Here is a 15,532-nt window from a genome sequence, read left to right as displayed (position 1 = left end):
ACATCATTTTATAGATAATTAATGATTAACTCTGAGTCATGAAGTTAATGGCACATAACCATATTAATCATGAGTTGCATAGCTGTTAGCTACTATTAGCCACTGCTTATTTTTGAAGGGTCCGAATAGTTTTAATCAATCTTTTAAACCAGGAGATTTCCCGATAAAACATAATATTTGAATGCACACATTTCAAATTATTCAAATTACCTCCACCACAGAATTGAGTCATGCCCCGTGGACAGCATGTTCAGTGTTGCGACAGTAGAGGAGAACAAACCTCGCCTCAGGAGCTAAAGTAGAGGAATGACAGTGAAAACAATGTTCTCTGACACATACACATATCAAAGACTCAGCGCCTAGTCTCGCCCGGGCCACATCCCTGTCTTTGTTCTTAAAGCTGCAGCTCCAGGTAAACTAAGGAGAAACAAACGCACACTCACCTGAGGGTGTGGCGAAATGAGCTGAGTGGTAGGGTGTGTGTGTGTGTGTGTGTGTGTGTGTGTGTGTGTGTGTGTGTGTGTGTGTGTGTGTGTGTGTGTCTTTATGACACAGTAGAAACACATAGCCTGGGGGGGATACTGATAAATACGCACCCACACAGTTTCGCAATCATATTAAACTCCAAACCTGAGATTTCTCACTAAGCAGGACATTAATGGACTTTCCCTGAGCTCTATTGATTATGTAAACCTGTTGTTAATGGAAAACATAGAATGGCCTGAACAAAAACACATGACAGAGAGAAGATTAATGATTGTCGACAGCAGCTCTCAAGTAACAGCAGGTCAGTTGAGTTTGACTATACATGTTGTGCTGTAGCATAACTTAAAGGAATAGGTCGACATTTTGGGAAATACACTTATTCTCATTCTTGCTGAGAGTGAGAGGAAACGATTTATTCCACTCCTATATGGGTGGTATCAATCTGTTCATCTCACTGTTGTTAAGACAAATGTGATTTTGCAAGAATACTATTTCTATGTAGCTTTATATAATTTGATACCTAAACTGGCAACTGATAGAAATAATGTTAAAACCGTTAAAACCCAATCATGTTTAATAAATACATATCAAACACATATTCCTTGTAAAAAAAAAATTGTTATGCATTCATAACACCAGTATAATACCCAAAAAGTTCATTATTTAATGCTTTTATTAAGCATGTTCTGCTTTTATTAAGCATGTTCTGAGCATGTGTGATTAATGTCCTGCTAATAGAGAGCAAGCAAAGCTATCAGTTAACCCGCAAGTGACATTGTGAGGACAAACGCCTAATTTACATTCCCATAATGGCATCTCTTATTCACAGTATTGATCCTAACCCTCTGTAGAACTTATACTCATGATTAAAACATAAAGAGACACACACACACACACACACACACACACAAAGCAGATGCAGTAATGAATCCTCTATCCTTCTTGATGAGTGTATTGATTACAGTAAATAAGGAGTAATTGATGTCATCTTGTCTAGCAGTGCTGTAACAATGTGCTGCCCTCCTTCTTACATGTATCTGTGTGTGTGTGTGTGTGTGTGTGTGTGTGTGTGTGTGTGTGTGTGTGTGTGTGTGTGTGTGTGTGTGTGTGTGTGTGTGTGTGTCAGGCCAGAGGATGTAATGTGAGGAGATGACAGCAGTAGACAGACTGTTGGTGGTCCAGGTGTGCTACAGAAAGATTTTAGCTAACTTTAGGGAGGTGCAGAGGGAGAGAATGTGACCTTCATTCTGATGGGTTTTCCCCTGACATATTAATGATGAGGCAGATGTTTGTCTTTGCTCATAATCATCAGTCTTTCCCTAATAAGAGTATGTTTTTATTTTCCTTAACGTCAGATTAGCCTAGATTGATCATGTAATGTCTTATTATTTTCCCTGCACATCAACTCCAAGATATTTTTAAATGTTGTGTCTTTAACCCTTACTTTGACTTCTGGACATAAATATGCCACTTTGAAATCACATTTTAACTCCCACCACTCACCACTTTTTTGTATCTCTCTCTGACACCAGTAACACTGTGAACTATGATGATAGACATTTCAAAAAATTCAATTTTGACCAGGCAATAATAACACAAGATCAGACCACAGTCCCTGTGCTGGATGGGAAAATATGGGCAGGGTTGTACATGGGGTTGTACATATTGTTCTCCCTACGCTTTTGAGAAAGACAGTAACGTTTGAATTGCTGCAGTAAAGCAGCTCAGAGGCAAACAATAAAACACTGTGACAGTACTGCCCACATGTCAGGGTGAAGCAGCTGGAAAATAAAACAAGGTCGTGCTGAAATAGTCAGCTTTGATTACCTTTCTTCTCACAAACATTTATTGTTGTGCCCACCATTATATTAATAAGGCAACATCTCAACTTTTCAGGAGGTTGCAATTCTTTTTTGTAACATTTATGGTGCCCCGAGGTTGAATCATACTTCCCTGACTTTTCCTCTTCTGCCAGCATGAGGTTGACATTTGTCGTTTTGATTGAAATGTCCTAATAACAGTTGGATGGATTGTCATGAAAATTCGTAAAGACATTCATGGTCCCTCAGGGAGATTTATAACAAATGTTGTGACCGCTGAACTTTAGTCTTTACATCAGTTCAAAGTGTTTAAGTTACCAAGAAATACCTGCAATACTATGAAAGACGGTGAAAATGATATCTGCAACACATCAGCATTAGGGTGTTCCTTAAAATTGAAAGCCGGAAAGTCTAAGCTCCAACCCCAGAATTAATTCTATTAGTCAAGAAGAATCTCGTGGTGAATTTTTTCCTCAATCTGACAACATTTACCCCTCCCTTATCAACCTTGAAGTTTAGCCTCAGTTGCAGCACCGTGGCTGCTAGTGTGGCAGCCCAGATTGATGAGGGAGGGATAAATGTTGTTGGAATTTGATTCCAGGAGAGTTTTCTTGACTATCATAACGAATTCCGGTGGTTGGAGCTTAAAATAAATGAATTAGAAAATGTACATGGCACTAAGGACCACCCTAATCAGCATGTTAGCATTGTTATTGTGAACATGTTAGCATGCTGACCTAAGCATTTATGTCAAAGCACTAGCACGATTAAAACCTCACAGAGCTGCTCGCGTGACAGTAGACACTTGGTCAGTTGATGTAGTTTAATTTAATTAGAGCGGTCAATGCAAAAAAAATATCATAATCTAGCTTAACAATCAGATTTTATGTAATTGATCCTTAGTGTAATATGGAAAACGTATCCGTTTTAACACTACAATCATAGCTTTGCTCGAAGGAATGCAAACACACATATACATACATACACACACACACACACACACACTCACTGAACACACACCAATGCATCCCCATTGTCCATAACTCAAAGCTGGCAGCACAACAGAACAGTTTCCCTCATAATGGCCTGCTTTTGCAGCCAGATAGAGCTATGCATTATAAGGTGGAACCAGTTTCAGACACACACACACACACACACAAATACACATAATCACACACTGCGCTGTTTTCGTACTATACTGTACATTAAAAAAAAACACACACATACACTCCACACTCTGCAGGAAGGAGTGTCGTCTAAGTAGGAAAGCTAAATGCAATGTTTGTCACTCATCTTGCTGTCTGCTAATCGGGGCACTCGTATGAATATAACAAATGATAATGTTGTTTAACAATGATAATAATATCGGTATATTTGGCATTGTGTGGTCTTTATCTCAGTATGTACACATTTTTGTTTTTGTAAAACCTTTTTAACAAATCAAAGGAATTTTAGGAAAATAATTTTGTGACGAATAATGAATTAAAATGCTTGTTCTTCTTTCAGGCTTTCTGATCCTGTCTAATTGTCTCCTCACCTTCCAGTGAGGCCTAGACACACAAACACACAAACACACACACTGCTCTGTGTCGCATAACCGGTTTCTATCTGGTCCATGCACTGAAGGAGACTGCATTGGGCAGGGCAGAGAGCTCCAGTGTGTGTTTATGTGTATGTGTGGGAATCTCAGAATTCAACAGAGGCAGACAGTACCATTTATCAGACACCTTTAGAGCTGCCCCAGGCGATGCATATCATCCATACACAGGCAGGAAGGGTGTCAAAGGATCAAAGAGTCACACAAAAGCCAGAGAGATACACTCAGGAGCACCAGATCACTCCTAGAAAAATATTTCCATTGTGTTAAAAAGACAAAAAAGCATTCCTTGCAGTGAAATTGTCATGAGGTCAAAGAGAAAGTGTTCCGCCTTGTAAGTGAGGGAACCCTCCCTGCGCCATGTCTGGTGACTCCAGTTTACAAGCGTCCTCTTCGTCCACACACACACACAAATGCATTCCTGCACATTAACCGTAACTTGTGACATACATATACTCTGTCACGGAAGCGTAATGCATTCACAAAAAATATTTGCACTGTTTAATTTAATTAACAAGATTATCATCTTAGAACTTTGAGAAGAAAACAATTGCATGTTTTTTCTGAATAAACAAAATACTTCAAAATCCCAATGATAAACTCTTGTTTATTTTTGAAACCTTCATTTAATGGAAGAAAACATGTCTGGCCTGGTTAGTTTAATCCAGTTGTATTCAGCGTCTCTTCTGTTTTAGAGTTATTTCTTTAATTAAAACGAGCAGAATTGTCTTTACATGAAAACCTTTCTTGAAATATTTAATTCAGAAAACGCTTCCGTAGCCTGTCGCTGTTCAGACGTGCGGCCTCTACAGCTGCTAACATGACTTGTTACACCCACACAGGTGTATGAGTTGGTGTCTATTATTTTCAAAGTTTGTTTAACTTGTGTCCATGAGCAAAGGTGTTTAATCACCCTCAGCTTCCCCCTGTGGCAACATGTCACGGCACAGTGCATATTTGATTCCTCCTAACAAGCTCAGCTGTTTATTGGCCTTCTGGTGAGTCCTAACAGAGGCTATTGCTCAGTCAAAAACATTACATGCCATTTGTGCATGTGTCAGAGAGATCTGTCTTAACAAGTCTGAAAATGATACCTCACCTTGTTAATGCCACAATTTTACAGGTCACCAAGGTAACCAAGAATTCCTGCAGAGCTCCTCAGTGAAATCTCAGGTAAGTGTGATATATAACAGTCTCAGTCTCACACACTGGGATGTAGGTATGCACACCTGGAATGTGGAAACGTGGGAGAACACATTATTCTACTCATTCAGTAGCGACAGGACAATATAGAGAGTGAATGTGTTAACACACAAACACACACACACACACACACACACACACACACACACACACACAGAGATCCTAACACAAAGTGAACAAAATGAGGAATGCAGATGGCAGATATGAACATCACATGTGACTGTATCTTTAGCACTAGGGATGCAGAGCATTGTAATTTGTATGTGGTACAATACAATTCCTTATCATATACAGTGTTTTGACGTCTAACAGCATCCACCATGAATGAATAAAGAACACTGAATATTTTTTTAGATAAATCAGTAATGTCTAATGTCAAATATATTCTGAAGATTTATCTTGTGTTAGACATGTGACTGAATGCTCTTTCACAGAATTTAGACAAAGCATTCATTATAGCAATTTATGTCAAATGTCACACATAAATGGATTTGGCAACCAACCATATAGAACACAGTTAACTTTCATTAAAAATAAACTTTTTCAGGCTCATGCTCCAAATCTATGTCTGTTTTTTTTCACAAAACTGTATCTCAGGGCTTCTTAACATTTAACAAACTATGAATGTGTGTCATACCCACCTAACGGGAAGAAACTCAGCTAACTGACGATACGAACAATTTTTATTGAAACAAAACATAAGTCTCGCAAGAAGCGTCTAAATGAGCCCTGAAAATGCTAGCGCACTTAGCACAGAACTCACGGTATAAATACTTTACTATTTATTATATTGGATCTACACAGACAAGATATTAGCGAGCAAGCTGAGATTCCACAGATTCTAGAAAGATAAGTATCACCACTGTGCGATCAAAACTCGCGACAGGGGGAGCTAACCCAGATAACACACAACGTAGCTTTACGGAGGAAACGCGGAAAAAAGTCTTACCTTGCTGTTTCTGATCAAAAGTTGTGTTCAATGGCATTAAAACGAGAAAAACGCTGCAGATGATTAATCCATAGGTTAATCCGATGTGTCTGTGTCACTTTGAAATTACTGATGATCCATCAACGACCAGCGACCCTCCCCGACAGGCGCAAAGACGCGAGGGCCCGTCCACAACTGCGCACGACTGACCACAGTTTTCATTTACATTTTTTCAATCTGAATTTACTTTAAAATAAAATAAATCTATATTGATTCTGACTCTTCTACATCCCACTCACAGGTTTATCATTGCTTTGAGAAAAAATATTATTAATTTACCCCTTTTAGAAGTGAAGTTATAGTCATTTGTTCTGGGAATGTCATTTTCCAGCCTGAGACCTGGAAAACAGGCTCAGGGTTTATCAGATTAAATGACATGTGTAGGAATTAATATAAATGTGTAGTTTTGTAGCAAAGTCAATATGTCATAAACATCCGTGCCAGTAGAGGAAACCATAGAGGGCATGGAACCATTCGTACCAAACAACTGATATGCTTTGGCTCATGTCCTAACTTTCCACCATATTTCCCTGGAATAATCAAGCAGGTACAAACTCCTGTTTTTTTAGAGGAATTAATGATCCAAAAGGTTTCACCCAGAAGCAATAGAAGCATCACATTTAAAAAGAAAAATGTTTTTTTAAGATTGAATACCAAAGACCAGGCGAGAGAGCAGGAATGAGTCCCGACATGCAGGACCGGAATGAGAGAGGATTCATGACCACAATCCAGCACCTCGCCCTGCCACTCCCTGCTCCTTAGTCTTTCCCACCTCTACTCCCTTTAATATCCAACCCCTGCTCTCTGCCTTCACTTTCTCTCCTTCCAGCTGACATACATCTCTTCACGTTATTATGTGTCAAAATAAATGAATCATATAAGGGTGGGAGAACATTCAAAACGCTTACAAGACTCCTGTACTGATTCACAGGAAGCTTGCACACCTTCAGCCACACACACACACACACACACACACACACACACACACACACAAATCGGGAGTACTGTGTTGCTTCAACAATAAAGATTGTGCACTTCAGTCCAATGTTTTAGAAGGTCTTTCCTTACAGTTTACAAATCCCTCAAGTTTATTTATGTGAACAAATATAAGCAATCCTTATTGGCATCATCAGATGTCTTCCGTCAAATAAAATGATAATTTATGAATCATTTCCTGGCTGGACATTGCCAGACTCTTGATTAGCTGATCCACCTTTATTTGCCTAATCCTTTCCTGCCCCACCTACAAACTGGCACAGAAACACACACACACACACACACACACACACACTGAGCACACAGGCAGGAAGTGAAAACACACCCAGTCGGCTGGAATCCAATTTTTTCTTATATGATTTGTTTCCTCTGTAGCATCTCCACTTCACCACCAATACATTAATATATAATAGAAAGCTTTTAATCCCTAAAAAAGAATCCCTTAATCACTGCGATCTTACTTGTGACAATTAACAAAGCTGTAATTTAAGCTCTTATTCAACTAAGACCTGTCAGATAATATACAAGCATACGCATGGTGAGGTAAAGAGAAAGACCCTGTGAGATATTTCATCACATGTCCTTTATTAAATCCACCTTTGGATAAAAGATATATAGTTGAGAGGAACTGGAGAGAAAACAGGATAATGCTGTGGATTGGATTAACAACCCTCAAGCATTATGTTTGTCTTCTTGTTATTGCACATTTTATTATTCAGCACGTTCTGTCATGCTTGGGAATCTACGTCTGGTAATACTGAGAAAAACCCTTGTCATTGGACGACCATGGACGGTTAATCATCAAGTTGGCCTCAGGCCCTGCAATCCAATGTCGTTAATAGTTGCTTTCCATTAATCTAACAGTGCTTCTCTGTATGGTTATGGGCCACAAACATATTTTATGATGGTGAGATGTGGTTTGATGTGCGTCTGCTCATCTGACAGACATGAGGGAGGAAGTGAAGCCTGAGCTTGCTACTACATGCTCAACGTAAAACATTATTTCAATGTTTGCTGCCCTCTGCTGGTGGTTACACTTCAAATGTCATGAGCGCATTGACAAAACACCTCTGAAGCTTGTCTTATAAGCCTACAGCTGAGTTAATTCCCCACTGTTATTGCTGATGTCATTTGTGTGGGGATTTGTATTTTTATGAAATAGGGAATATTGTATTCTAAAATTACATAAATATTGGTTGTCAGATGTTTGAAACATAATTTTGATATTAGACACAAAAAAAAGATTTGGTTTTCTATAACTGGATTAAATGCATTGCAGTGTAGAGAAGACTATGAAAGATTTAGACCATAAGTATGAGAGATAGTTACAGATAATATAATGAAACAGCAAAGTTAATGCTTAAAAGGTAAAACAGAGAGAACATAATACAGTGTTTGGTTGATGGCAAGTCTTTTATTTCTTAAGTGGATGGGAGAATTTGGATTAAGGACCTTGATAATCTAAAATACCAAGGAATTACTTGGGTTGTTTCCATTTAAAAGTCCCTCCAAATTGTCACAAATCATTATCAACTTCCATTGTTCAATGTATCAGCTGGTCAGCTGCTGATGGGTTAGCAAAAGAACAGACTGACATTGGGGTTTCTTAAAGTGACAGCACTAACACTCAGGACATGCATAGATCTCTACTACAGTTACACGATGCACCAGCAACTGCTTTTTCTCTGTATACGCTACAATCTTCTAGGGGGAAAAAACAACTCAGTATAACTGAAAATACAGATACTGTATGTGTTGCCCCTAGTTAATAAATATAAGCAAAATAATAAAAAATATATTTTTTATACATTTTACAGGTAGAAACGGTAACTGTCTTGCTTTTTTCGAGGTAAATAGATTTCTAACTTGTTGGCGTGAGCAGTCTCATTTATTCAATTCTAGATTCCTCTCTTCTGGCAGTTTGGTGAGAATATCCACCCCGTCAGATGTGATGACCACCGTGTGCTCAAACTGAGCCGACCTGCATGAATGTCAGTTAAGAAAACACAACATGTGTTAGCTTTAAGAAGAACAATTTGATCTGTGTAAGAGTATGAAATTTGAGATACGTTGGTTAATTTGGTCAAATACAGAAAAAAAATGTAATGTCAAAAATATTTGTCTTTGTTTTATGTACGTCTGCATCACATAAGAAAAAAACGAAATACCTTGAATGTCATGATAACAATAATACTTGTGTAACGTAATAATGATAAGGGTGTGTTCAGATCTTCTTTTCTGCTGCATTGAGTTTACTGCTAACATACAACATATTGCTTGTTGAGTTCTTAACAATGAAAAGTAAAACACAATTATTTATTTTATTGAATAAATTAAACATTAATCCAATCTACTAATAAATAAGAATAAGAGTTACGAGACAACAATTACCAAGGTGGAATATCCCAGTCTTTCTCCATAAGTTGAAGTTGTGATAGATTGTGCATTGTCTTAAGCAGTTCTAGTTTTAAGACTTGAATGTGCTATAATGATGCTAGCTTGGAAACATTTTGGTCAGGAAACTTTTTTTTGCTAAAACACAGAGCCAAAATATAACTAGTTGTGACCTTTTATTGTCTGTAGACACTGCGGTCCACTTGTCCCTCAGGATCCTGAACTCTGAAGAGCCCTCCATCAGTATGGGCTCTACAAAGAAACAGAGGTGTTAGTACCACGTTTATACACAGTGGTATCTTAATGTTGAAACAAAAATAAGATGAATAAAGTAACTTGCCTATTGTGAAAGACATCCCTTCATCCATGATCATATCATTGTCGTTTGCTGAAAATAAACAAAAAGATGATTCTCTTAAATGATTAAAAATGATTTTCGGCAACATTGGTATGGTTTCCAGATTCATTTTTATTGTTCCCATTTCAGCTTTTTAATATCCTAGAGTACAAACTAGACAAGTTGTATGAGATGTACAGACCTTTACAGTATTCCATATACATTTTCTCCAGACAGTACATACAACATTTAAAGGAAACCCATACAATCCCAAAGAAAGCCTATTGACAAAGTCAGAGTCTGCATGCACACATATGATAACATCTCAAGGCTTATTCAAACTCACCATGGTGCCAAATCTCAGGATGGCAATGAAAGTAGGAACCTATTCCATGACCAATGAAAAAAGGGCACACACGGAAGCCACTGGCCAGCGCAATTTCACTGCAACAAGAACAACAAATATTATAAACAATGAATGTCATTCATTTTAGTCTGGATTTCTTTGTTTTTAGAGCTCATTTCAGTTTAGTTTCAGCTTTTCAGAAAGGTTTAGTTTAGTCATAGTTGGCCAGGTATAATGTCTAAGAAGTATGTAGCTACAGAATACATAGTTAGAGAACTGTGTAGGAATGGCTTTCATTTCCAAATCTTTTAATTTGGTAATCAACAACCCTTTCACATTAAATCATGATCTTGGTAGTTATTCTACAAGAAAAAACAAGGATTCATACATTTTTAAATATTGCGGCATAGCGCCCTCTCCTGGAATGTTAAAACCTAAATTAATTTATTTCAATTTGTATTGATTTGAATCACCCAATATAGTTTCAGTTTGGTTTATCTTTCTTAAAGGATATTATTTGATTTAGTTGTTACCTGATAGTGTTTCCTATAACACAGAGCTGTGCACCCGGCCTGCAGGCAGTGATGGCTTCGTCTCGGCAGCGCCTGGCTGTTTCCACCAATCGCTGCCCGACCTCGTCCACCTGGCCAATCAAGAAGGTCTCTGAGGTGTCACCATGGTAACCATCTAGATACACCTGTAAGAAGCAGGCAGAAGTCAGTGATGTTCTGGTAACGTTTGCAGTAATGTCTTTGAGTTTGATTGTGTGTCTGTTAAAGCATCAACTCACAGTGACATCAACGTTGATGATATCTCCGTCCTCAAGTTGCCGACTGCAGGACACAAGCATATCAAAAATGAACGTTGCAAACACAGAAAATCTCTCACATTCTTAATTTTGTACCACATTTGCATAACATAATAATTGATACTGGCCGTCATAATAGTACCTTAGCTTATAATATAACAAATCTTTTTTTTATTAGTTGCCAAAATTAATTTGAATGTGTTCTACTCTTGAGATAAAAATCATTTTCAAATTGACATAACATTAAACATTTTAGAATCTTTAATACAAATATTGTCCTGTTTATTTAAATAATGTGTGTCATTAACACCTTAATGTACGTGACTTGAGAATAATTTACAATATATTCAGCTTCCTGAATGTATCAAAATGAAGTATTAATCCCTTAAACTCACTTATTATGATAGTCTCTTAAATAAAAAGGCTCATGGCAAAGGACAAACATTTTTCCTCCATGATGCCCTTAGCATGAAAAGTTTTGGACACCCCTCATCAGAAGGTTGTGAGGGGTGTGCTGTTACCTGTCAGGTATCCCGTGGCAGATCACGTTGTTCACAGACGTACAGACTGACTTGGGAAAACCCCCGTATCTCAGAGGGGATGGGTAGGCGTTGTGCTTGATAGTCTCTTGGTGCACAATGAAGTCTATATCATCTGTTGTCATACCTACCTGGAAGTCACAGATCAAAATTGGAACATTGTTTTTGATGTTATAGAATCATAAACGCCCCCCGTAGTTATAAGGTGCTTACCCTCAAGCTGCGTCCAGCTAGTAGCAGTACTTGTCTGGCTAACTGACACGCTCTGGCGAGGCTGTCGATCTGCTCTTGGTCTTTGATTTCTAGGTAGTCTGGCCATTCTGGGACAATCCCACTTGTTACATAGCCAGGCTGCACAATGTGCTACAGTCAGGGAGGGAAAACAGAGTACAAAGGGTGGGGAAATTAAAGGAGTCATTATTTAGAAATACACACCAAATTACAATATGAAATTTGAGCTGACTTAGAAAATCACGAGGTGCCGTACCTTAGGTACTGCATAGGCAGGCCGAACAGTAGCTGGGTGAACTACATTTTGAGAACTTTTCCACTTCCTCCAGAAGAGGTGCCGATGTTGCTGACACAGTAGGGCTGTGGGGGGGCCAGAGTTTCTTAAACGGCAAGCTCTCTGCAGAAAACCACCCAAGCCTGGAAAAAAGCAAAGCAACACAATGAAGATATACGGGTTCTCTTTCACAAAGCTTTTCTGCAAACATAAATGGTAGAAGTAGAAATGTTATGATGGGGCTGGGAACCACCTTCACAAATGTTTTTTAATCAATTAAACAACAGTGACTGTGTGGTCAACCATATCTGATGAGAACATCCTCAAATATGTAAGTACATGGGATGTCCTGGACATTGACCTCTAATTGACCGACAAGGTAAACTCAGTTAGAGTGCAGCAGAAGAAACTTTGTTATATGTTATCCTCCTCATAGAATAAAATAAAATAAGTGATCACAAATCAGGACTACTGTGTGGAAGACCACACGCTGCATGGTTTTATTATGTTCGCATCCGTTTCACTGTAAGGGAAAGATAATATTGAGTAGATAATGACAATCTTGCAAAGGTAATTATTTCGTATGTTTTGCTGTGCACATTATATGCTTTAACAAGTAAGACCTTGTTCACCCTAATATGTTATATTATTACCTTTCTTTGTGTAAAAGAAACTTGGGCCAGTGGTTATTATTCCAGCAAATAAGTGATGGTTGTTTTTGGAACTAATAATAAAGCTATAGATTACACTTTGCTCAGTGCAATGGAAACTTGGAGGTAAAAGGGTAAATATCATGGTAAACATCCAGTTCACTTGTGCGGGTAAAATAATATGCAACATACACTTTGTGGCCAATGTATCAGGTACTCCTGTGCACTGTAATGCAGTCAAAAGAACTACTTTAACTATTTAACTAAGTGTAATATATTTGAAAACATGTCTTACTTAGTGTGTGTGTGTTGTACTGGACTGCATGGTAATAAGGGGTGTTTCTAATATTCTGACCCCTTACTGCCCAGTCGGGATACAACGGTTCATTTGACGTAAGTTAGCTAGCAAGCTAACAGTGGTTAAAACACCGCCCCTCTTTGACACAATATTAGAGCTGCTGTCATGTTCTAATGTGTTTGTTAAAGAAGTACTTTAACTATGACTAACGCGAGGACACACGTTGTGGTCCAAGCAGCCGCTGATGTTAGCTGTCTATAGAGTATGGACAGGCGATTATTTAGCTCAGTACCTGCCGCTCTTGTTGCTAGTCGTGCAGAACAGTGCGCCGCCATGGATTTTTATTGAGAGTCACGTGGTGCGGAAGTCACGTGACGCACGGATACTAGTTCTCGATCTGTCTCTCTTGCACCATCCAGGCATGGATGTACTGTATAATAAGAACCATCCAGGCAATGTCAAGTATAATTTATTATATAAACGTTTCCGTGTATTTTGTTTTCATTATTAATTTTCCACGGACTTGTTTTCTTTCTTATGATTTTTAACATGTATATATATACATATATATATATATGTATATATATAAAAAAAAAAAAGTAGCAATATCATTTAAATTCTAAGCTGTGTTGTTTCTTGTATGGCTTTTTTTCCTCCTTTTTTGTTCAATTTTAAATGTATGTGATGATTTTCCTGTGTGTTTAACACATCATTCTTTTTACCAATACAGTTAAGAAAAACACTCCCAATCTAAAATGTATGTGCAATGTTTTTTCTCTGCTTGTTTTTCTTTTATTGCCTTGTTTTCATCATGTTTGTTGCTGATGGTTGTTGAAAATCACCAAACGTCATTTGGTTGTATGTGTTAAGTGACAATAAAGTGTCTAATGCAAAGACTGACATCTGCTGGCATTAGGCTACTCTTGTATATCCTGTTGAGTATTACTTTTATTTATTGTAAGGCGACCTCAAAAATAAAATGTTTAATTATTATTATTATTATAACTTTGTTTCAATTTTAAGCTTAGTTTGATTTTTTCAGGTCCTTAACAATTCACATCTGAAATATTTAACAATCCAATTACGCTGTTCCTCTCCGCCAGGCCCGGTTCAAGAACAAAATGACTCAGGGTGCATCTGAGATTAGAGAGGGTGCAGTGGTAGAGTGCTATTTTTCTAAGTGGGGAGTCGACCTAATACCCAGGGGGTCCTCACCTCCTCTAGGGGGGTCCGGGGGCATGCTCCCCCGGGAAGATTTTTTTTTAAATATTGAAGTTAAAAGCATCAATCTGGTGCACTTGAGCAAAAATGAAGATATCTATGGATACATCTCAACACCCATATGAAACAGAACTGTAAACAGATTTACTATTTCTCTGTACAGGCGAGTTGGGGACTTTTTTAAATATACCTGGGCAGGCTCTGTTTTGCCGAGGTCCTCTGGCACTTGCGGGCCGCTGAGGGGTGGCGGTGTTTGGGGCAACGAAGACGGCTGCGGCTGCATTGCCTCCGTGGGCGAGGCGGGCAAAGTCGGCGAGTCGGGCGGGAGGACGTTAGTGTCCACGACAGTGGCCGCGGGTAACGTACTGTCCCCATGATCAGGGGCCTCATTTATAAAGGGATATACGTTCAAAAAATGGCGTACGGCAGTTTCTACGCAATGTTTGCGATTTATAAAATACTAACTTGACGGGAAAACGTGCGCTCCTCCACGCAAACTCTAACCCATGCGTACGCACTAAGCACAAAAACGGGAGAGACGAGAAACTGCGACACCGTTGGCAGAAGGAAGAATGGAGAGAAATATGTGGAAATAATACCATAAATAAAATGTTACCTCTCATTTATCATATATGAAGAATTCATTTTCAAACATTGATTAAAGCCAATCTTAAAATGATTTAACAAACGCCTGTTTGAGACTCCTCAGTGCACACAAAAACATAACTGGGAGAAATAAATAAATACGGATATGTTATTTAAAACCACCTCGAATATGTTGTGTTAATGTTATGAAATGTTTTCTCATAAATGATGCGATAAGCAGGAGGACAGAATTACGTCTACACTGACGCCGTTTTGCATTTCTATAGGTTGTAGATACGAGCATGGTTTTATATATGTTTAATACATGTTTAATCGTGTTTTATGCCGTTTGCCAAGACTTGATAAGTCGCTCGTAAAATACAGGATGTATGGAAACTAAGAGCACCATATGTGGTAAATTTTACAAATATAACACAACACATTAGTTGGTTTCCTTTAACTCGTGGATATAGAGTTGCTGCGGGGGTTGAGATGCACAGGCTGCAGTGCAGACGCTGCGCACAGCTGATCGACAGCTGGGATACAAACCGCCAAATACAACAACATAATTCTGATCCAGCCGTCATGACTCCACTCCGGAGGGATCCCCCGATCATTTCTTAGAGTTTCTCATCAAGGGGGGGTCTCCTGTCCCCGGTACAAACACACTGCCTGAGGAAGGCTATGTGTATTTTTTTTTGTCATTAACCTTTTTCGGACCACTTATTTATTTATTTTGGTGACGATCCGACCTCCATG

General features: G+C 38.5%; 1 protein-coding gene across 1 annotated transcript; it reads right to left on the bottom strand.

Annotated features, from left to right (window-relative positions):
* Positions 1 to 8,484: 8,484 nt before the first annotated feature.
* On the bottom strand, positions 8,485 to 13,328 carry metap1d (methionyl aminopeptidase type 1D (mitochondrial)). The gene is made up of 10 exons (XM_010769881.1): positions 13,260 to 13,328; positions 12,002 to 12,162; positions 11,728 to 11,877; positions 11,497 to 11,645; positions 10,958 to 11,000; positions 10,701 to 10,864; positions 10,168 to 10,265; positions 9,825 to 9,872; positions 9,658 to 9,736; positions 8,485 to 9,071 (listed from the first exon to the last, which is right to left on the bottom strand). The coding sequence occupies exons 1-10, from the start codon at positions 13,300 to 13,302 to the stop codon at positions 8,975 to 8,977; spliced, it is 1,032 nt and encodes a 343-aa protein (XP_010768183.1). The 5' UTR covers positions 13,303 to 13,328; the 3' UTR covers positions 8,485 to 8,974.
* Between the last annotated feature and the right edge of the window lie 2,204 nt (positions 13,329 to 15,532).

Source organism: Notothenia coriiceps, unplaced genomic scaffold (assembly GCF_000735185.1).
Source record: "Notothenia coriiceps isolate Sejong01 unplaced genomic scaffold, NC01 NC01_scaffold00007968, whole genome shotgun sequence".
Taxonomy (NCBI): domain Eukaryota; kingdom Metazoa; phylum Chordata; class Actinopteri; order Perciformes; family Nototheniidae; genus Notothenia; species Notothenia coriiceps.
This window is presented reverse-complemented; position numbering and strand designations above follow the sequence as displayed.